This window comes from Rattus norvegicus, chromosome 6 (genome assembly GCF_021556685.1).
Source record: "Rattus norvegicus strain SHRSP/BbbUtx chromosome 6, alternate assembly SHRSP_T2T, whole genome shotgun sequence".
Taxonomy (NCBI): Eukaryota; Metazoa; Chordata; class Mammalia; order Rodentia; family Muridae; genus Rattus; species Rattus norvegicus.
The window spans coordinates 22725770-22747273 of NC_141539.1; the positions used below are offsets into that span (position 1 = coordinate 22725770).

At 46.4% G+C, this 21504-nt stretch overlaps 1 protein-coding gene across 1 annotated transcript in view; it reads right to left on the reverse strand.

The window, feature by feature from the left end:
* Vit (vitrin) overlaps nucleotides 1–21504 on the reverse strand; it is a 118868-nt gene that overhangs the window by 16330 nt on the left and 81034 nt on the right. The window contains 3 exon segments of the mRNA NM_001431887.1: nucleotides 7857–8004; nucleotides 11681–11743; nucleotides 13411–13455. Of these exon segments, the coding sequence (NP_001418816.1) occupies nucleotides 7857–8004; nucleotides 11681–11743; nucleotides 13411–13455 (256 nt within the window).

The window sequence follows — 21504 nt, forward strand, 5'->3', positions numbered from 1 at the left end:
AGTTCCCAGGGCTCTTGTCCAGCAGTTCACACCTATAACGCTGGCTCTGACGCCCTCTTCTGGTTTCCATGGACAACTATACACTATATACTCACATATCCCCACATAAACACATGCATACACACAATTAAAAAACATAAGTCTTTTTTTTTTTTTTGGATCTTTTTTTTTTCCCGGAGCTGGGGACCGAACCCAGGGCCTTGCGCTTGCTAGGCAAGCGCTCTACCACTGAGCTAAATCCCCAACCCCGGTTTAAAAAAAAACATAAGTCTTAAAAGAAAGAAATCTAGAGAAGGGAAGAGAAAGACAGAGAGGAATGGGATGGAGCCCCACAGCCCTGAGACTGGTGACCTAGGAGGAGGCATGTGGCCAGTGATAGGATTCACACGATGGCAGCGTAGGCTGTAGGAAGAGTCATGTATGAATTATTGCCTGAGAAACCAGTGATGCCTTGGCTCCACATGTAGAAAGTATGATTTCATAGAACTGATGCTTGGCATGGATATCAGAATTTTTTAATGACTCCCTAATGCGCACCAAGATGGCTGTCCACTTTTCAAGAGGGAGGGCAGTCTCAGAGGACCCTGTGCAAGCCCAGCCAATGTGTGACAGGAACTCACAAGAATCGCTGGCATAGCCAAGTGTGACTGCGTTGTATGTGCCTCAGCAGAACTGTACAGGAGCGGGTATTAGGGTTATCTAAAGAGACAGAACTGAATAGAATGGATATATAGTATATGTAATATAGTATATAATATGTAGTATATAACATATAGTATATGTATACTATATGAGCTAGTCTAACAAATCCCCTTTAAATATATTATATACAATATATTGTATCTATATAGTAGCTACAATATATTTCTATCAAATATATTAAAAGTATATATCATTATATATACTATATATTCTATATACAATATAATACACACATGTAAATATATAATATAACACAAACATATATATGTTAGAATGGCTAACAGGATGTGGTCTAGGTAGTCTACAATGTTTGTCTAAAAATTTAAAGGCTGAGAATCTAGAAGTTGTTCAATCCATGAAGCTGGATGTTTCCATAGCCCTAATATGGTGTTAGAGTCCTGGAGATTCCTGGAGAACTTCTGGTCCTCAGTCTCCATTGGCAAACTGCAGAACATGGTTAACAAGTCACAGCAACAGAGTAGATGAACCTGCCAGCAGAAGAGGGAGCAAGCAGGCAAAGTGTCCTTTTACTTGGGGTTGCCACCGGAAGGTGTGATCCTGGTTTTAGATGAATTTTCCTGCTTCTAATAATCTTACTAAGAGAGTGCCTCACCGGAACACCCAGTAGCTTGGGTCCCAGTTAATTTCCGATGTAGGCAAGTTGACAACTAAGATTCGACTAAGATAGAGAAAGAGAGAAAGAGAAAGAGAGAGAGAGAGAGAGAGAGAGAAAGAGAGAGAGAGAGAGAGAGAGAGAGAGAGAGAGAGGAAAAAGCCCAAGTTTCTTTTTAAAAATCCCCTCTTTCTTATCATGTGTGTATATGTGTTATATGATGCATGTATATGGGATATGTATGTGCATGTGTGTAAGTATGGAACATGTGTAGATGTCAGTCTTTGCATTCTACCTTGTTTTGAGACACAGAGTAAATTTTGCACTGCACCCACCAGGCTCCAGCTGGCCCTGGAGTTTCCTGAGTGGCCTTTTGTTTCCTATCTCCCTGGAGTGACCCTACCATTGCAAATGCATGCTGCACCATCTAGGTTTGTAGTAAACTGATCACAGATGCACGCTGCAGCATCTAGATTTTCACAAGGGGCCCAGGGATAGGAACTAGGGTTCTCATTTTTGTGTGACGACACTTTTACCCTATGAGCCATTCCCCAGCCTCCGATATTGCTTTGGGTGTTGTGTTTTCAAGTTGCCGAGCTAGGAGACTCTGCCTTTTGAAGTTCAAGACCATACTCAGCTTGTCTGCCTGAGAGAAGTGAGTGTCTAGGCGGGGTCTTTTCAAGAGGCGCAGAGAGTCAGCTTAGGGAGGTGACAGGCAGTTGGCTGCATTGGGATTCTGTTAGTTCTTGGAAGCTTGCATGCTTCAGTGCTGCACACTGTACTTGGGAAGTGAAGCAGCACCTCCACCCCAACCTCGGGGAATCAACGCTTCTTACACTGGCCACAGACCAAGTTCACAGAAACAAGAGGTTAGAGAATCCATTTCAAGTCTCTATCCTCTCACCTGACTCTGTTCTGCATAGTGGGACCGTACCTGTCACGGCCTGGGAGGAAGTGAGAAGAGTCTAAGTGGTGCTCATGTGAAGTCAGACCCTCGGCTGCCCTCTCTCACTCGGGAAGGCGCATATGTGCACGGTCTTTGTCTGTGCTCGAGTGTGTGTACTGTGATTCACATCTGCCAGCCACAGCCCTGCTGGACTGCACGCCCAGTCCCTCCCACTCCTTGCTTTGGTGCAGACACAGACCGTGTGGCAGGGTGAACACATTGCCAGCTGTATTTTTATTTCTTATCACTGCTGTCGCAAACGCATGGCCTAAACATGCGCATCTGTCTAGTCTCCCAGTGGGTGTCCTTGGTGCACAATGGCTAGGAAGGGTCCTCTGCTGTCACAGACTTGTTATATTGGGTCAGCAAGGTGACCATGTCTCTCTAGTTATGTCAGCAAGGTCTCTTCGGTTTACAGCCTTCAGACATGTGCATGTGACGGATTGCCTCCTCCCTCCACTCTGACTGTCCACTGTTAGGTGGCGCCACTGATCCACAGAAGGCCCCAGCATGCCTACCGTTCCACTGTATGTGACTGCGAGGCGGAAAATCACAGGGACGAAAAAGCAAGAAAATATAGGAGGTGTAGCACAGGTCACAGCCTGCCATAAACCCCAGGGCAAAGGAACATTTATTTATAAGCGAAGAGAACTAGCACTTTGCTGGTTTGCAAAATAAGAAAACCAATTTTCTTATTTTGATGTCCTGGAGTTGACAAGTCCAAGAGAAAATGCACAATTCTCTTCCACTTATAGAGTTGAAAAGAAAAAAAAAACCACATAAGTCTAAGGGGTAGTTAGCATTTGTGGATGTTCTAGGGGGTAGTTAGGCCTGTGGATGGTCTAAGGGGCAGTTAGCATCTGTGGATGGTCTAGGGGGCAGTTAGTATCTGTGGATATCCTAGGAGGCAGTTAGCATGTGTGGATGTCCTAGGGGGCAGTTAGTATCTGTGGATGTCCTAGGGGGCAGTTAGCATCTGTGGTTGTTCTAGGGGGCAGTTAGACCTGTGGATGTTCTAGTCAGCATCTGTGGATGTGGGCTGAGATACAAGGCAAGCTGCGTGCTATTCGCAGCCACCCTGCTGCTAGAGTTTACCTGTTAACAACACTCTCTGACTGTGTTTTCCTCTGTTCTGTGTACCTCTAGGTATTGTGTGCAATCACACACCTGGTGATTGTATAATTCTAACTTTAGAATGCATGTACAAGAGGAGGCCTTGATCCTCAACCTTGGGTTCCAGCACTGAGTCTCTGCCTTTGGACTGGTAGAAAACAACCGTAAACTGCTTTTCCAGTGCGTGAGCAAACAGGCCTTTGAAGTCGAATTTGTTTGACATTTGAAGGCTTAACCTGTCTGATAATTGCCCTCTTCCCATGGTTGGGCATTTAGTAGGCGTTTTTAGGAAAGGCACATGGTGTTTCTGAGTCTGCACCAAATGTCACCTGTTCTATTGGAGGCATGTGCTGACTGTGGGAGGCAGCCACGGTTGCTGACAGGATGTCATGATTGTGGGTTATGAGCTGTGCAGGCAGGGAAGAGGGGAGAGAGATCTGGTAGGGATGCTGATCTCTAAGAATAGAAGAGACAAACCAAGAGCCCAAGAGACACTCAGAGAGCGACCAGTCTTGTGAACACGCCTTGACAAACAGATCACGTCACTAGGCTACCCATGGGCCTATTGTCCCCATGGGATCTTTCAGTTAGGGTTCCTGAGGAATCCAACAGGTTGCATTCCACAACTTGATACATCTTGGGCTTTTCTTATTTCCTGTTACTACTTGGCACAGGACTTTGAAGTTCTTAATTTAATTCTCGTAATCTAAACTTCAAAGTCTGAATTCTGAGTCAGCTGTCCCGAGAAACTCCTCGGGGAAGCTGTGTGGGGTGGTAACAGTGGGAATGAAGATGGGTGCCTGAGAGGTGGAGTTGATTTGTCACCGAGTCCCTTCCGGTCCTTCTCAACCTCCTCTCCCGCCTCTAAGGCTGTTCTTGATGGGGTAGGCATCTCTTGGGGACCTCACCACAGCAAGGTAAAACTAGGAGTCTTTAGGCTCCACGATTCTAAGGTAAAGGGTTGATTTTTTTCCTTCATGTGGGAGTGCAGAAACCCAGCGATGTGTTTGGCATACTTCTGGGTGCATCTCGGAGAGAGACAATGTATCTAGATAATTTTGGTACGTGGGTCTAAAAGGACTGAGGAAGAGCCACCCAGGGAGTGAATGTTACCGTTGCCATTGGACAGTCTCGGAGCTGGGAGGGAAGAGAAAAGCAGAGAAACGTTGGCCCAATTCTGTGCTGTGCAAGTCTGGTGACCAGGATTTGGTCCCTAGAGCCATGGCGGAAGAATTGAGAACCGCCTCTTGTAAGTTGTCTTTTGACTTCCACGCGCGTGTGTGGCACGTGTGTGACTGCATATTCTCTCTCTTTCCCTCTCACACACACATAACTAATAAATAAAAATTTAAAGCGGAAGGCGGGGGCTGCATGCATCGTGAGCTGCCTGAGTTATTCTGCTGCCTGTGATGGCAGCTTCTTCAGTGTTCGCTGTGGACGCGAACCAGCCGTTCTCCGGGAGGCAAACGTTTGGCCTCAGATGGAGCCTCAAACTATCATTGTCTTCGCTTACTCGGAGGCTGCAACTTCCTGGCCGGGTCAGCTACTGACTTCTTCCGTGCCTCAACCTGCAGGCAGCTTCTGTGGGGCCATCCAGGCTCTAACTGTGTAAGCCAATCGAATAAACCCATTCAGGTAATCATATTTCCTATTGGTTCTGTTCCTCTGGGGAACCCCGACTCGCACAGAAGGCAAATGGACCTGCTGAGAACCCCAAGGCTGTGAGTGCAGTCAGAGCCTCACCGCAGACCTGAGCCCAGCAGTGCCCTGTCCAGTCTCCCTCTCCCTCTCTTCCTCTGATAGTGTTCATTCCATTTAGTGACGAAAGGACTGAAGAGAGATGGGAGGCCGGACCGCTGTGCACCTTCAATAAAGAGCAGTTTCAGCCAGATAGCGTGACTCCTCCTGGCCTTGTCAGGCCATCCTCCAATTTGGGGCTGGGAGCAAGAGGAAGCAGCTTGCTGGCCTGTTAGTCCAATATCCATTTATTGGCTTTCTTCTGAGCCAGCCGTTGAATTATACAATGCCAGGGCTGGTGGAGCCCTAATAAATCATCAGTTGACCCCATATTTTACAGGTGTCAGCACTTACACGGAGAGGTTAAGTGATTGCGTAAGGTCCTCCAGCGGGGCTAAGGTCAGAATTCAGATCCCCTGCCAGCCGGTCCCCACCCTGCTACAGGCAAGGCGAAGATGACAGATTAATTTATATGAGCGTAAAGCGGAGGGACAGATGCGCATTTGGCCTAAATGCTTTAAATTAAATTAATATAGTTGGAGAAAAGGCAGACACGAGGGCATGTTTAGAAAGTGAATTGGGAAGCGAGGCGTAAAGGTTTTCTTCCGAATGGTGATCCGGTCAGGAAAACAGAGGAGAGAATCGGGGGAGGGGCCGAGATGCTCCAGGTGGGGTATTTTATTAGGAAATTTAATTTTATTTCTCATGTTTCCGGAGGTTGAAGACGCCATTCTGGGGAGTGTTTAGTGCTACACCATTCATGGCAGATGGCAGAGGGTTTGAGACAGTAAAAGCAAGAAGGGCCAAAGCCATTTTCACAACAAACCCACCTTCTTGGTAACTAAGCTGGTTCCTTGATTATGGCACGAGTCTATCAATAACCCTGGCTGTCCCCAGTGTGTCCATTGCTAAGTACTCCTGGCGGTCCCCAGTGTGTCCATTGCTAAGTACCCCTGGCTGTCCCCAGTCTGTCCATTGCTAAGCACCCCTGGCTGTCCCCACCTCGCATCACCACTGCTCTGAGAGTTAAGTTGCTGACACATAAATTCAGAGGCCACATTCGAAATGCCACCGTGTAGGGGGACCGTCTAAGGCTTTTGCTTTCCAGCCACGTTTGCTATTTCATCCTCATTCTTGTCGGCACACAACACCTCTTCAGCCATTTTCCTTTTCCCTTGACATGCTCAGCGCCATATTTGCCTATCACACCAGAAACTCAGGTACACGCAAGCTTTTAAATCAGCTATTTTCGATGCCAGATAACACAGCAAGCTTTGAACCCCCGCCCCCCAATAAAACTGACTAGGACACCTGGCACTAAATACTTATATGTGCTCTTTATAGGAAGGCTTGCTCTGGATTTGCTATCTTCAAAAAATAACATAGAAATGAAAATGGGTTGACATTTGGAGAGCAAGTAAACGATAACCCCAAAAGCCACCTTTTCCTTTTTTCTTCCAGATTTCAAGTCAAAACCACACAGTAGCTCATAAACACTGATTGGTGGCATTTGCAGTGTTTGGATATTTATAATTGAATCGTAACTACTTATAAGTGCCAGTTAGCCACGGTACTGATGTTTCCTGACAGAAATAGAAGGGAGGAACGAATGTATTCGAATTTAATTCTGGAAATATACACATTATGAGTTATGTGACAAAGAAAGCTTTTTTTTTCACTTATTTTTCTTTGTAACTCAAAGCAGAGTAACTAGCATGTTTCTAGCAACTCTAACCTGCTAAGGTCTTTGTACCACGACCGTAATTGATGCCCTGCTTTGGGTAGTCCTCAGGACGCTTGCCAGTTGGGAGGTGTGTGGAGGGGTTGGAGTGTTAGGACGCTTATTCTCACTCCGAAGGAATGGCCCTGCTGTCACAGAAGCTTTGGAGCAAGAGCCCTGAGCTCTGTGTCGCTTTGCAATTCCAAGGGCTAAACTACAGGTATGTGAGGAGGAAAAGCATCATGGGTCACCACATCCCCTTTCTGGCTAGCATACAGAGCTGTTTGAAATATGCTTACAACTGGAGATTTATCAGTGTTTTGTTCTTTGATTATGATCTGTCGTATCTGAGTTCTGTTGCAGGGAGAAGCGCATCCATATGTGAACTAAATTGATTTATGATTCTGAATCAGGGGGAAGAAGCCTGAGTTTGGAATGCTGCTATGTCCCCTCAAGCCCTACCCTTAATGAAATAACCAGATGGACTGGGGCAAGTCATCTCAGTGCTCAGCCAACTAGTGAAGCCCCCTCTCTGTGCCCCGGGCTTCTCTGTCACCTGGTGGACTTTATCAATATATTGCAGAAAGTCCAAGGTTGTTTGGAGGAAAGAGAATGCACAACCTAAAGCCCTGTGGCTGCTAGCATCTTACCCAGTTGTAGCCTCTCGAACAAATGTCTTCATAGTCAAGGCTAAGGGAATTTAGCCTTATTGTCTAGAGATAAAGAAACTGGTGACAGCCCAACTAGTTTATCCGTGGCTTGCACCCAGGACTCTTAGTCCCTACAAATGAATCCTGTCTGCATCAATCATGAGAGTGCAAATGGGATTTACACACAAGCATGTATTACTAACCTTTTCTTCCCTTTGGGAAGGTTTGTATTTCTCCAATGACAGCTGGATTTCTTCTTCTTCTTTTTTTTTTTACATTTGCATTAGAGAAGGGAATGAATCAGGGCTTCAGGATTCATGGTGGCTTGAAGTTAGGGATGCAGTGACGCACAGGCTCAGCATGAGCTGCACTTACCCGTACTGAACAACACCCACGAGGGGACCACCAGGGCCGATGTCCAGAGCCTGGACGACATCCACTAGGAACTGCTTCTGGATCTGGAAGCGGCGCTTGCCGATGCCGGTGCTCCCGTCAATTAAGAACGACAAATCAATTTTGCAGTCTGAGGGATAGAAAAGGAAGCTGTGATTCTGATTGGCTCTGAGTGCTTCTACCCAGGGAAATATATAGAAAAACCGGATTAAACGATATAATTTAGTTGTTCTCACATTTATATGGATAATATTTATAAATAATATACATTCGCTGGTATGAATTAAACTATATATTAGTGTATATTATATAAGTTAAACTATAGAACTTATATATGTAAATTTTAATTTATAAGTTACACACACTAACAGACTAGCAATAACTAATAATAAAGCAGAATAATTATGTCAATATGCTATAGTAAAAACTAATAAAACTTTGGGGGTTATTTATTTCTAGAATTTTCCATTTACTATTTTTAGATTGGAGTTGATAGTGGGTAATCAAAACCGTGGAAAAGAAAAACCAAGGTTAAGGTGAATCTGCAGGAAGACAGTGAGAGCCATGGGAGGGACGACCGGGCTGAAGGCTAGCTTCAACTTTACAACAAATGCTACGCGGCTAGCAAATCAGTGTTTGTGGTCCACCTCTGCAGAGGTACTGACTTGGTATAATAAAACTGACTTTCATGGCTGAGCGGAAGCCCTTATTGGAGTTCGTATAGCCTTAAGATTAACTTTTTTAAAAAATGAAGAATGGATTGTTGAATTAATGCTTTTGGGAGACAAGAGTGTTTCAGAAACATTTCCAAGGTGAGGCAGGAGAATAAAGAATTTTGATCTACAGCAGCCAAGAGCACTCCCTTGTGGGCAGGGGAGAAACTGCACACATGTCCTTAACCTGTGCACGGCTTCCTTGGGGCTGGCATTCCTGCCCTCCATTAACGAAAGTGCTAAAGGGAAGGAAGAGCTGTTGGAAGTACTAAATGCTTCTGAGCTGCCGAAGTTTGAAGCAAGATTGGTTAGAAATAATTATTGATGAGAGATGATGCAGATTCGTGGACGGAGAGAAAGTTGAACCTGACGATGTGCTGAAACAGCTATTGAAACCAGAGGAGGTTTGGAGGAGATCCCAGGGATGCCTGTCTGCCTCTACTCCATCTACTTTGCCTCTCGGCTCTTCAGCAAATCTCAGAGCCTTTTGCCCCGAGTCTACAAGTGCCTTCTAGCCTTCCCTGTCCGTCTGGCTTTCTCCCATGATGCCTGCGTCCAAGAATAACCCCTGAGATGAAGATTTCAGGAAACAAACGAAATCCAAATGTGGTTTAAGGACTCCAGTAAAGACAGAGCAGAAGTCAGGAAAACCTGCTCTAAGGCCTCCTTTCCTCTAGTGGTCAACGCGTGTTTTTCTAGGCCTTGCTTTGCAATGTGAATTATAGCCAGCAGGTGGCAGTAATGTTCTTCAGGGCTTTCGGTCCAGCAACACCAGCAGGATGTGGAAAATATGGACTCCCGGGATCCACTCAAATGTAGAGAATCAGATTTGCCTTTAAAAATGACCCCTAAGTTTGAGAAGCACTCCTGAACAAAGGTTTTCCTCCCAGACGCCATCAGATTAGTTCAATATTGCCTTTTAAGAGAGAGGAAAAACGATTCTAGGAGGGGATAACGGGTTTTCCCCGTTTCATTTATTTTTTTTTTTCAGCGACAACAGAACAAGGATTTGGTAGCATCCGTTTGGTTTCCTCAAGGACGTTTTGCTCATTTTTTAACATCTTGAACTATGTTCAGGAACAACGTGTTCAGTTTTGAAGTAAGCAATTTATTCGCTTAGTTCTCTTGGCTCTCTGGCCTGCTTGCTGATGGCTGACCCAGAAGTCTCTTTTGTTACCCTTCCCAGGATTTTTTTTTCCCCCTCGCTGGAACCAAACACGAGGCCTTGTTGCACTTCCTAGGCCAACATTCTATTACTAAACAAAAGCCCCTGCCCCCAAACTCCCAGGATATCTTAACGATTAGGCTTCTATCTTATGGCACATACAGTCTAAGACCCAGTGGGTTTCTTCCATGGAAAGACGGCAGGCTGGTGTGAGATTGACATCAGTATTAATGGGTGGATTGTGGCAGGAGGTGTTCAGTATTGCTGCCTTATTTATGGCAGCAGGAAAAGTTCTGGATAAAGAAGGAAGGTCAGATGTGTTATGTCAAGGAATCAATGCACGGATTTTTTTCATTCTGTGATACAGTTCTACATGGTGCAATTCTGTAGACAAACTCACGCTTTGGGCTACATAACACATCAGGTCCATGTTTTGTAACTTTGGATGATATCTGTCAGAGGCATGCACAGGTCACAGGTGTTATGAAATTCCCACAAAATGAGCTGGGAGCCATTCTGAAGGGCCACAGGTAAGTGACTGTAGGATCAGTCAGTGGGTCTGGGATGGAGGCTCTGTCCTGGCCTTTGTTTCAGAGTCTCGGGGTGATTCGAGGATGCTTTTGGTCCTCTGATCATACGGAAAGGAGCAAGGTGGAGTGGGAGTCTGACACAATAGGTATGAGGAAAGAGACGGACATCTTTAGTCTAACGAACAGCTTCTGGTGTTTCTTACACGCAGCAGAGATGAGACAGTCCGCACGGCAGCTGGCTGGCGGCAGCTTTGGGAGGATTTGTGAGGGCTTTCTTTCGCTATGTTGAAGGGACTACACTTCTCCGTGTTCCTTCTCTCTCCATCCCTCCTTTGTGATACTCCCAGGTGTTTTCTCCCCTGCCTAGCGAGGTTTTGTTTTCGACCTTCATAATAGAGTCTCTGCTTTGAAGCACAGTTCGTCTTCCAACTGTAAACGTTTCTGAGGCATCTCAATACCCACTTAGCATTCCTTTATCTCTTAAATTTGGCGAAGAACAACGGATGTGTGTATTCCCTGACATCTTCTTTCCTGACTCTGAATTTTCTTGTCCAAGTATTTGATCTTGCTATTAGACTGGGTACCTCATGGCAAATGACACAGGCAGCCTTCCTGTCCCCAACCCTGCTCCATCTCATGTTTCTCACCACAGTGACATCTATCCAGTTGCACGAGTCTTTTTTTTTTCAATATAAATCAGATCTATGTGTTTACTGAGTGCCTGTGGGAGGAAACACACATGCCACGGCACAGTGCGTAGCTCAGAGCAGCTTCTCTCCACCATGGAGAGGACCGAGGCCATTGGGCATTGCAACAAATGCCTTCTCCAGCCGAGTGGTCGCCGGAGTCCTGCAGATGTCAGTTTTTTTTTTTTTTTGGTTCTTTTTTTCCGGAGCTGGGGACCGAACCCAGGGCCTTGCGCTTCCTAGGTAAGCGCTCTACCACTGAGCTAAATCCCCAGCCCCCAGATGTCACTTTTAATTGTCCCATATCTTGCCCTACTCCAACCCTAGAGATTTTCCTTTTCTATATTTCTTGACTCTGCTAATTTCTCTAATTTCTGGTTAACCCCAAGGCCCGGCTTCCATTACTTCAGTGGTGCCCACCTCTGCCCATCAGCCTGTCAATTCTTTTCATCCGCCCTTGCCCCGCCCCTTCCCATTCTTTGCCTTGTTGCCATGGTGACTAAAAAGAAAAAAAAAAAAACCCTTGATCCTCTCCCCTCATGCACATACTTTAAATCCTTCAAAAGCTCTCCGTTCTCCTTAGAACAAAGTGTCAGAAGGTAGAAGCTAAATAGATCTGCAGTAGGAGAGAGGTGGGTCTGAACGGAAGTCAGTACGCAGAGGAGAGAGATGTTAAAGCTTCCCCGGGGTTCCCAGCTGTCAGTTAACTCACTCGGGTCTCCCTGCAACACTGGCTCCGAAGACTGTGTGCTGAGTTCTTCTTTTGGCACAAATCCTGGAAACAGAAGTAAAAACTGTTGTGATTTCCAAGCATAGGAAGCACCTGGCCTTACCCCAGAGAACGGGACAGAGCGGACATTCATACCCAGCTCTGGGCTTGGCTTAGAGCTGCCTCTTCCCTACGCCGGGGCCCATCCTGAGAAAAAGAAGTTGCGACAGCCTGCCCAAGGGTGCTCTGTTGGATATTCGGGGGCCCTGTGCTGCTCTCATTTTAACTAGTTCGATTTGAGTCCTGGTTTATTTACGTAAAAACATTGCGGATGTGTCGGTATAAATTACTATTCTCTAAAATTCTGAAAAAAATTTGAGGTCTGTCTCATTCAAACCTTTCCTATGCTGGGTACATACGGGTCCTTGGCCAAATTTTGGTGATGTAGGCACTGGACAAAGCCGAGTTAGACATGTGCGGGGCAATCTGGAAAAGGTTGTGTGTACCAGAGGGGAACACAGTTCAAATAAAAGGGCAGAGAAGACAGCCTCTCGCCCACAGCGTTTGGAGAGGTTGTATGAGGGTGGGGTTCAGCTAGGTAGGGGTGGGGCGGCTTATTAGGTACACAGAGAGTGACAATAAGCTGCAAACACAATAAGCATGGATCTATTAGGATGGCTGTGACCAGCGGGTTTCTCAGAGGCAGCAAACGTGTGCAGGAAACAGGTCTCCCAGTTTTTCGGGATGCCGAGTTCTGGAAGTTTCTGGCAGTGTGGAGGCAGGTGTGGAGGTCTGTGGTCTGTCTCTGCTCTTAGCTGCAGTGAGCTCCCCGCCCCAACCCCCGTGTGCAAAGCACATGATTTCATCTTCCTGTTAAAGGTCAGACAGCTCACCTCTCTTCCTCACATCACTTGGAGATACTGTTTTGGGTGTTCAACAGTATTTCTCCACCAGGTGCTCTGCAGGACATGTATCAATGCTCTACACTGCGTGTGTGTGTGTGTGTGTGTGTGTGTGTGTGTGTGTGTGTGTGTGTGTGTTAAGTTCAGAGGTTGGGTCTTTGTATCCCTGTCTTACCTTGCCAGTAAAATCTTGCTTCTTACCAAGAATTGGAAGACTCTGTTAAAGGGTCAAATATTTAATGTTGCATTCAGTGAATCACACACACACACACACACACACACACACACACACACACACACACACACTTATACCCTGATGAGAATGGTAAATCTCATATCATTTTCTTTTTTAAAAAATTTTATTTAATTTTACTTTTTAAGACAAGGTCTTACTATGTATCCTTGTTTGGTCTAGAGATCACTATGTAGACCAGCCTGGCCCCAAACTCACAGAAATTCACCTGCATCAGCCACCTGAGTGCTGGGACTAAAGGATTGCACAGCCACCAGGCAGCCCTCCTGAATACCATTTTCCCAGAAGCAGACTGAACTCCAGTGTGTGCTACCAGAAGAAGGGTCTGAACCCACCTCACAGTGAACTCGCTCACTCCAGCCTTTGTCTCCAGGCCTTCTCCCTCCCCTTTGGAAAACCAGGCATCTCCAGGAAAGTTTGAATGGCCCCACCCCTGGACCTGAAAGTTCCAGGAGACATCCTTCAGAAAGGCTACTCTGGCTGTATCACCTGAGCCACTGGCTGAACTGTTAAGCCCTCTGTTCCTTCGGTGCGGTGCATCTGGTCTGATCGGTGTTCAGAGGTCAGCGGATGCTTACCTGAATCTAAAAGGACTGGTTCAGGCTTCCATGTCGCCATCTCTTCTGAATTTTAATAAAAAGAAACAAACTTACTAAAACAGAACCAGCATAAGCTCCCAAAGCAAACTGCTAGGACTCTTCCCAGCCTGGGCAGAAGCGGCAACCGTGAAAGATGGGGCTAGGATTTTGGAGGAAGCAGTGTGAAATTCTTGGGATGTTCCTCCTACATGGAGATCTTAAAACCAAAGGTGTGTACTTCATTCCCATTGTACCAAGAGGCGTGACTAAAGGGAACCCTAGGACACCCAAAAGGCTCATCCAATCCAACGCACCTAGCATACGGTCACATAGTCCCTACTCGTAGCGGCTGGCTGCTACTTGTTACTTCTAGAGATCAGGAGTCACTACCTACCCCAAGCAAAGCAGGGTATGCTAACCCTGTCTTAGGTTACTGAAAGTCTGGAATTACTTTCCTGGTAGCCATCTGAAGTATTCTGAGCTAATGTTTTTACCCACCGGTCCAATCATCTACCCATTTTCCCAACCACCCACTCATCCATACTTACTATGGTATTGTAACCAATACCATTTTAATTAACACTGTTCCGTCGACCCCTTCCACCAGTTCCTGAGTTTCCTTTCATTGAGTGGTGCCTCAATGGAGTGTGCTGTCTGGTCTATGTCAACTTGACACAAGCTAGAGTTATCCGAAAGGAGGGAACCTCCTTTGAGAAAATGCCTCCTTCAGATCTGACTGTAAGGCATTTTCCTAGTTAGTGATGATGGGGGAGGCGCTGGCCTTCCCTTTGTGATGGTCCTGGGTTCTATAAGAAAGCAGGCTGAGCAAGCCATGAGAAGCAAGCCAGTAAGCAGCATCCCTCCACAGCCTCTGCATCAGCCCCGGCCTCCAGGTTCCTGCCCTGTGTGAGTTCCTGTCCTGACTTCCTTTGGTGATGAACAGCAATGTGGAAGTGTAGGCTGAACAAACCCTTCCCTCCCCACGTTGCTTTGGTCATGGTGTTTCATGGCAGCAACAGCATCCTAAACCAGGACACAGAGTAAAGAAGCATGGCACTTGGGTTCTAATGTGGACAGCAGTGAGGCAGAAAGGGTGATGGACAAGGGGGATGTTTGCCCAATAATCCCTGCCCTTACTTGGGAAATCTGAAAGGTTAGGAGGGTCTCAGAGGCAGTGCGAGAACATATTGGGAAACCCCACAGCACAAAGATGACTCGTTTTTCCTAAATTTACCTGTGCTCTTCCCAGAAACTCAAAGGCATGAACAGCTTTTGGCTCCTAAAGGTCCTCTGGGCTGCTGGGGTTACAACTACTAAATTATTTAAAAGAAGTCTTTTTTTTTTCTGTATGCAGAGTCCAGGGGAAATTTAAAAAGGTTAACACACCCTTGTATGTCCAGGTTTAGTGGTAAGACCTGGATTTAACCTGCTTTAGGCAAGCTTTAACTAGGTTGGGGGAGATTGTCTCTCGTCGTGAAGTTGTTCTTTAAACGATGTTAATTTACCCTTATCGCTCTACTGCCACCTGCTGGTGAAAATCAGCACTGTGTCATTTTCCTTTTTACAAAGATACTGGTGGCATCTCCCGGTTTTGCCCAAAAGCTCTTAAAATGTTATTTTATTTTGATTATTTTAAATTTTCCTCAGCATGAAGGCTAGAATGCTGACCTCGTTGTTATTAATTTGGTGACCCCAGCTTTTTACTTTTGTCCCCCAAAGCCTCCCCATCAGAGCCCCTTTCATCCTGCCTGGTGACAAAACTGAATAAATTCACATTCGTTTAGTAGCCAGTCCTGGAAAATATTTGGACAGCTGAGATTTGGTGTATTTTGGACTTTGTGGCAATGAGGAATCAATGTGTAAAAGGGCCTCTGTGTTCGGGTGTCAAGCAGGGACAGGACGGTATGGGAAGAAGTCAGTCGGAAAACCGTCCTGAGGCTACCAAGAATAGTCAGGCGTGCTGTACCCACCTAGCCTACTGTTCCCCTACAGAACTGTTGGAAGGCTGTTGTCCTGAGGGTTTTTCCTGCCCTGACTCACACAGCAGAGGCTTAGAGGAGGGATGTGTGCACCCTGAAAGTGTCACTCGACAAAACAGGGAATTATTTTGGTGACAGTGTTTGGTTGGCTGCCTCACAGATGAATTAGATCTAAGGAAAGTATTGTGTTGGGGGGGGGCGATATCCAGTTCGAAGAACATTCAGGAGCCGTCAACCATTACCTAGAGCTTGTTCAATGCCAGCCAGAACCACCTTGAGAGTGGTAAGTCACATTGAGCCTGAATTAGGTAGAGCTATGACCCCGTTTTGCACTTGGGGAAACTAGGACACAAACATTTGCTTTGGATGTGGTTTGAGCCCAGGTCATCAGGCTCCAGAGGTTGAGCCTAATCTCCATCCATCCATCCATCCATCCATCCATCCATCCATCCATCCAATCATCCACCCACCTATATATCTATCCATCTACCCATCCATCTAATCATCTATCCATCAATCTATTAATCTACCCTCCCTTACACACACACACACACACACACACACACACACACGCACACGCACACGCACACGCACACGCACGCATGCAAGGACCATTTTTGATCCATCGTCTCAGAGTACTTGTTTACATCACAGAGAGGCTTGGCCTAGCACCATCACCTATAACTCCCACTAACGTGGTTAAGTCTTCAAAAGGACCTAAGATGATGTCCCTGCACATCTGGAAATCACTAGCAGGGGACCCAAGAGGGAGCTGCAACATATAGCCATCAGGACTATAAAGTTTTATGGGCCTGAAGCCCAGGTGGCCTGACAGGCCCCACGTTCCTCCCTGGTGAGTCCTGGGTGGACTTTGGAGGCGGAAGTGGAAGTTTGATGGTATAGCAGGCCTCTGGTACTGGGGGATGCTAGCAGCCTCCTGTCCCCTTTCCTGGTTGTGTGTCCCTAGGGCAAGAGGGCAGTGCATTTCCCTCAGACTTCCTCTCGCTATACCCACAGGAAGTGCTAAGAGAATACAGGCCCGAGGCATTGGCGTGCCAGTAGCCTGTTGCACAAGCACTTTTAGAGACCACTGGGGACATTTTCTATCCCTGGGTGTGAGTTCATGCCAGGGAGGCATCCACGGCCCCAGGTTTACAAACGGGATATCCTCCAATACACACTGTGAGATATTTATTTGGGACCTGGACGACGTTTTTCATGGAAACAGTAATTCCGTGCTTAGATTTCCAGGCCAGAGAAGCTTATTTGACTCAAACAGAGCCCATGGGGCCACGCTTGATATTCTGACCTGGGTACACATACTCAAGTATGCGTAGGCAGGATTCAGGTGGCCTGCTGATTCTACAAGTAGCAGAACAGAACGATTCCAGGGACGTGAGCAGTTGCAGGCTCAACAGGAGAGGAGCCAATTGTGAGGGAGCCAGCACTGTTTTCAAAGGCGCAGTAATTCTCAGACACAAGCCTTGTGTTCTGCTCTGGCTGCAGGGCTCTGCCACACGCTGCACACCACAGAAGGATCATTGGGGATGGAGGGATCTGATGCAGAAATGATGAGGCATTAAGTCGAGGTCCACAGATTTGAAATTGTCTCTCAAATTGAAAGCCATTCAGAGTCTCAGACTTCCTAAGAGTGCAAGGATGATTTGGTTATTGAAGACCTCAAGGAGGTTTGTTCTGTGGGGATTAATTTTTTCGGTAGGGAGTTAGCCCAGATGTGTTTTATAGAATTCTTTGTAATTCCATGATCTTACAGTTTTATAGTTGAGGTACTGGGCAGCTTGCTTGACATGTATGGCATGTATAACATGTGTGATGTGCATGACATGTATGACATATGTGACATGCACGGCATGTGTGACATATGTGACATGTATGCCATGTGGTGTGTATGACATGTGTGACGTATGTGACATGTGTGATATGTGTGATATGTATGATTTGTGTGGCATCTGTGGTATGTATGGCATATATGACAGATGTGACATGTATGGCATGTATTGCATGTATGACATGTATGATGTGCATGAGACATGTGGCATGTATAACATGTGTGATGTGCATGACATGTATGTCATATGTGACATGGGTGACATGCATGGCATGTGTGACATGTGTGACATGTATGTGGTGTGTATGATAGGTGTGAAATGGCAAGTATGACATATGTGACATGTATGCCATGTGGTATGTATGACATGTGTGACATATGTGACATGTGTGATATGTGTGATATGTATCATTTGTGTGGCATGTGTGGTATGTATGGCATGTATGACACGTGTGACATGTATGGCACATGTGACATTCACAACATGTACGACATGTATGACATATATGTCGTGTGGTGTATATGACATGTGTGACATGTGTGACATGTATGATATGGTAAGAGCTGACTGGAGAACTAACAGCCCCAGATGTACTTACCCACCTTGACTCAGAGTGTACAGATAGTTTCTCCCCTCAGCAGAAGCCTTTGTCAGATTCCATTTCTGCACATCTTTGCACTGTCAGAGTGACCCCAGGCAAGGACATGCTGAGAATTATGGGAGGGTCTGAGTGGTTCAGGTCAGTTGTGTGGACGATGGTGTTCTAGTTTCCTTTCTGCTGCTGTTATAAAAATACTCTGAGCAAAAGCAACTCTGGGAGGAAAGGAATTTGTTTGACACACACTTTCAAGTTATAGTGCGTCATGGAGGGAAGTCAGCGAAGGATTTCAGATAGGAACTCAAAGGCAAGAACTATGGAGGAATGCTTGCTTCCAGACTCAGGCTTAGCTAGCATTCTTATAGCCCATTCTTTAGGGAATGGTGCTGCCCATGGTGGACAAGGACCTCCTACATCAATTAAAACTCAAGATGACTCCACGCACGTAAGTTCGCAGGCTATTCCGATCTGGCACTCTTCCATTTCGAGTCTCAGGTGAGTTAGGCTGGGTCAAATTGACAGTTATGCCTGACTAGGATCATTAGTGAGGTTGGAAAGAGCTGTAGAAATGAACAAGTTCTGGGTAAAAGGGAGCTAAGAACATTTATGTAGGTCTAAGTATCAGAAACATGAAGGAGACTGAAGAGGAAACAGAGACTCACAGAACAAAAGAACTGGAGGATGATTTGATTAGAAAAAAAGCAAGGGGCCCAAATGCATTCAATAGAACAAAACCTCGAATAGATCCAAAGGTGGTCAGGCCACAAACTGAAGGGAGCTGGAGATCAGAATGAGGTCTGGTCCCATCCACCCCTAACGCATGTCTGATTCACTTGGTGCAGTTGGTATTTGCACTTTATCCTGGAAGCCATGCTGGAGATTTCTTGGGTGGGAAATCTCTGGAGGGGACATATGGTAATATAAACCCTTAGGCCTCTGGCCTGATCGAGGCCTCCTCTTTGTCTTACTGAGAGCAGACAAACCAAAGCTATTTCCTGAAGGCTAAAATGACTTGGCGTGCCCTGAAGCTCTGTTGACTTGGGGTTGAGGTGGAGAAACCAAGGGCCACAGTGGAAGTACGTTTCTAGGATACAAGACTAGAAGGGGCAAGCGGTTTGCCCAGGTCAATACCTGTTCCTGTAGACTTCCGTAGGAAGCCTCTGCAACCTGGCCTTTGGGTACCTGTGGGGATTCTACATGCTCAGCAGATCTACATACAACCAGTGACTGCTTTTTTTCTCTTATTTTGTCCCCAGCTGAGAGTGGCTCTGATCCAGATAGCATTTGGAGTCAGCTGGGTTATCTGTGGTGGGCACCACCACTGGGGGCCGCAGAGGAGGCAGACATCTTGGTCAGGGGAACAAGAGAATCAGATAGCCCATGGCTTGGCCAGTTCTGAAGCCGAGATGACAGTACACATTGGCAAAAGTGTTGTTGTGCGACTTGTGGAAACCCTGCTAATCCTGATGGATGGGGTGGAGGATGGGATGGGGGGTGGGGTGGGGGATGGGATGGGGGATGAGGGATGGGATGGGGGATGGATCATGTTTCATGTGTCAAACAAAACAGAAGCTATGGGGCTGGAGAGGTGGCTCAATGGTTAGGAGCACTTGTTCTTGCAAAGGATGTGGGGAGTGTAGCTTAGAGTCCCAGCATTCACATGGTGGCCCACAACCATCCTCAACTCCAGTTCCAGCAGATGCATAGCCCTCTTCTGACCTCTGCCGGCACCAGGCATACATGTGGTGCACATACACACATATGGGTAAAACACCCACACACATACAATTAAATAAAAAAGCAAAGTGTACACAGTTGGGGGCGGGGGGGATACAAATATCTCTTCATGGCTGTCCTGGCCTCTATTCCTCACACCCCCTGGCTCAATAGGAGAAGAATAGTTTTAGCCAGCCGTCAGCTCCCAGAGCAGGCCCTGTGGGAACTTAGGGGGAGCACCAGTCGTGCTCTGCTCCTTTCTGCTCTCTGTGAGCTTCGGCAGAGCTGCAGAGCCCTGCTGCAGCCCCGGTTACAGCACCAGGTCATTGAAGGCTGCGTGGAGGCAAAGAGAGGTGAGCCCCGTGTGTTGCATCTCCCAGGCACGCTCCTGGGAGAGAACAGATTTCTTTCTCCGAAGCATAACAGATGTCCCCAAGCAAGATGCGCTCTGCCCTTTCTTGGGAGATGATAAAATTTTCCCTTGATCTTTTAAGTGCGTTTCCGAAAGCGTGAGCCCCAGAGAGTATCTCTTTTGAGGCTTCTAAGAACCCGGTTACTGAATCCTTAGGCATTGCCATCACAGCCTGTACAAAATCGCCTCTGGGAAAGGGAGATTGGGCCAAGGGCTGGCTTACTTAACGTCTTCTTTACTTCCCTTACAGGTTTCTTCACAGGTCTGGACCTGAGGGCAGAGCATTCTGTTGGCCCAACTAGTATTTTAAGGCTCTATTAGCTCGAAATCAAATGGTGAGGATTTGGGTTGTTGGAAACATGAGGGGCAGCGGTGAGGAAGACAGCTGAGGCTCTCACCTGGACTGACACCAGGACTGTGTGGGCTGCTCGTGGAGGTGGGGAGGGACCACAGACCTGGAAGCACAGTTGGATTGATCAGAGCATGGACGAGAATCTAGCTGATTCTCATTCTTTCTGTGAGCCAACGTAACAGGCCTAGATTAGGGTCAGAATCAAGGCAGAGCCTTGGTGAAGTTTGAATCTGCCCTGGAGGAGGCATTGGAATGGAGAATAAATAAATAAACAGGCAGACAGATGGATAGATAGAATGATAAATAAATAAATATATACATAAATAAGTAAGAAAGAATGAATTTAAAACAGTGGCTAGGTAGTCCAGGCACTAAACACCCTTGTATTTTATGACTGGCAAAGTAAATCCCTTATTCATGAGGGCCATATTTCTTAAATTTCCTTTTTCTCAAAAACAATTCCCCCTCAGCTGTGCCACTTGTGGAGAGGTTAAAGCAATCCCTCAGCAGAAATTTCACCTAACATTTAGCAATTTGCCTAAGCTGCATAAACACGGAGTTGATACAAATCATTAGTTTTCAGTCGCTTTTAGAAGCGTCCGATGGTTTAGCCTTGATTACTCTGGGAGAGATTCAACCACGTTTCATCACTTCCTGAGCAACTTCTCTGACGGAAGGCTTTACAAGGACAAGGAAGATAGAGGAGTTTGAAAAGAGAAACATAGAGCCCCTTGGGGGAAGAAGTCAACTGAGTGAAAGAACCATGTTTCTTAGCAGGGAAGAAGGTGAAGATGTATTGACTGGTTTTGTGTGTCAACTTGACACAAGCTGGAGTTATCACAGAGAAAGGAGCCTCATTGAGGAAATGCCTCCATGAGACCCAGCTGTAAGGCATTTTCTCAACTAGTGATCAAGCGGGGAGGACCCAGCCCATTGTGGGTGGTGCTGTCCCTGGGCTGGTGGTCTTGGGTTCTATAAGAGAGCAAGCTGAGCAAGCCAGGGGAAGCAAGCCAGTAAGAAACATCCCTCCATGGCCTCTGCATCAGCTCCTGCTTCCTGGCCTGCTTGAGTTCCAGTCCTGACTTCCTTTGGTGATGGACAGCAACATGGAAATGTAAGCTGAATAAACCCTTTCCTCCCCAGCTTGCTTCTTGGTTGCAATGTTTGTGCAGGAATAGAAATCCTGA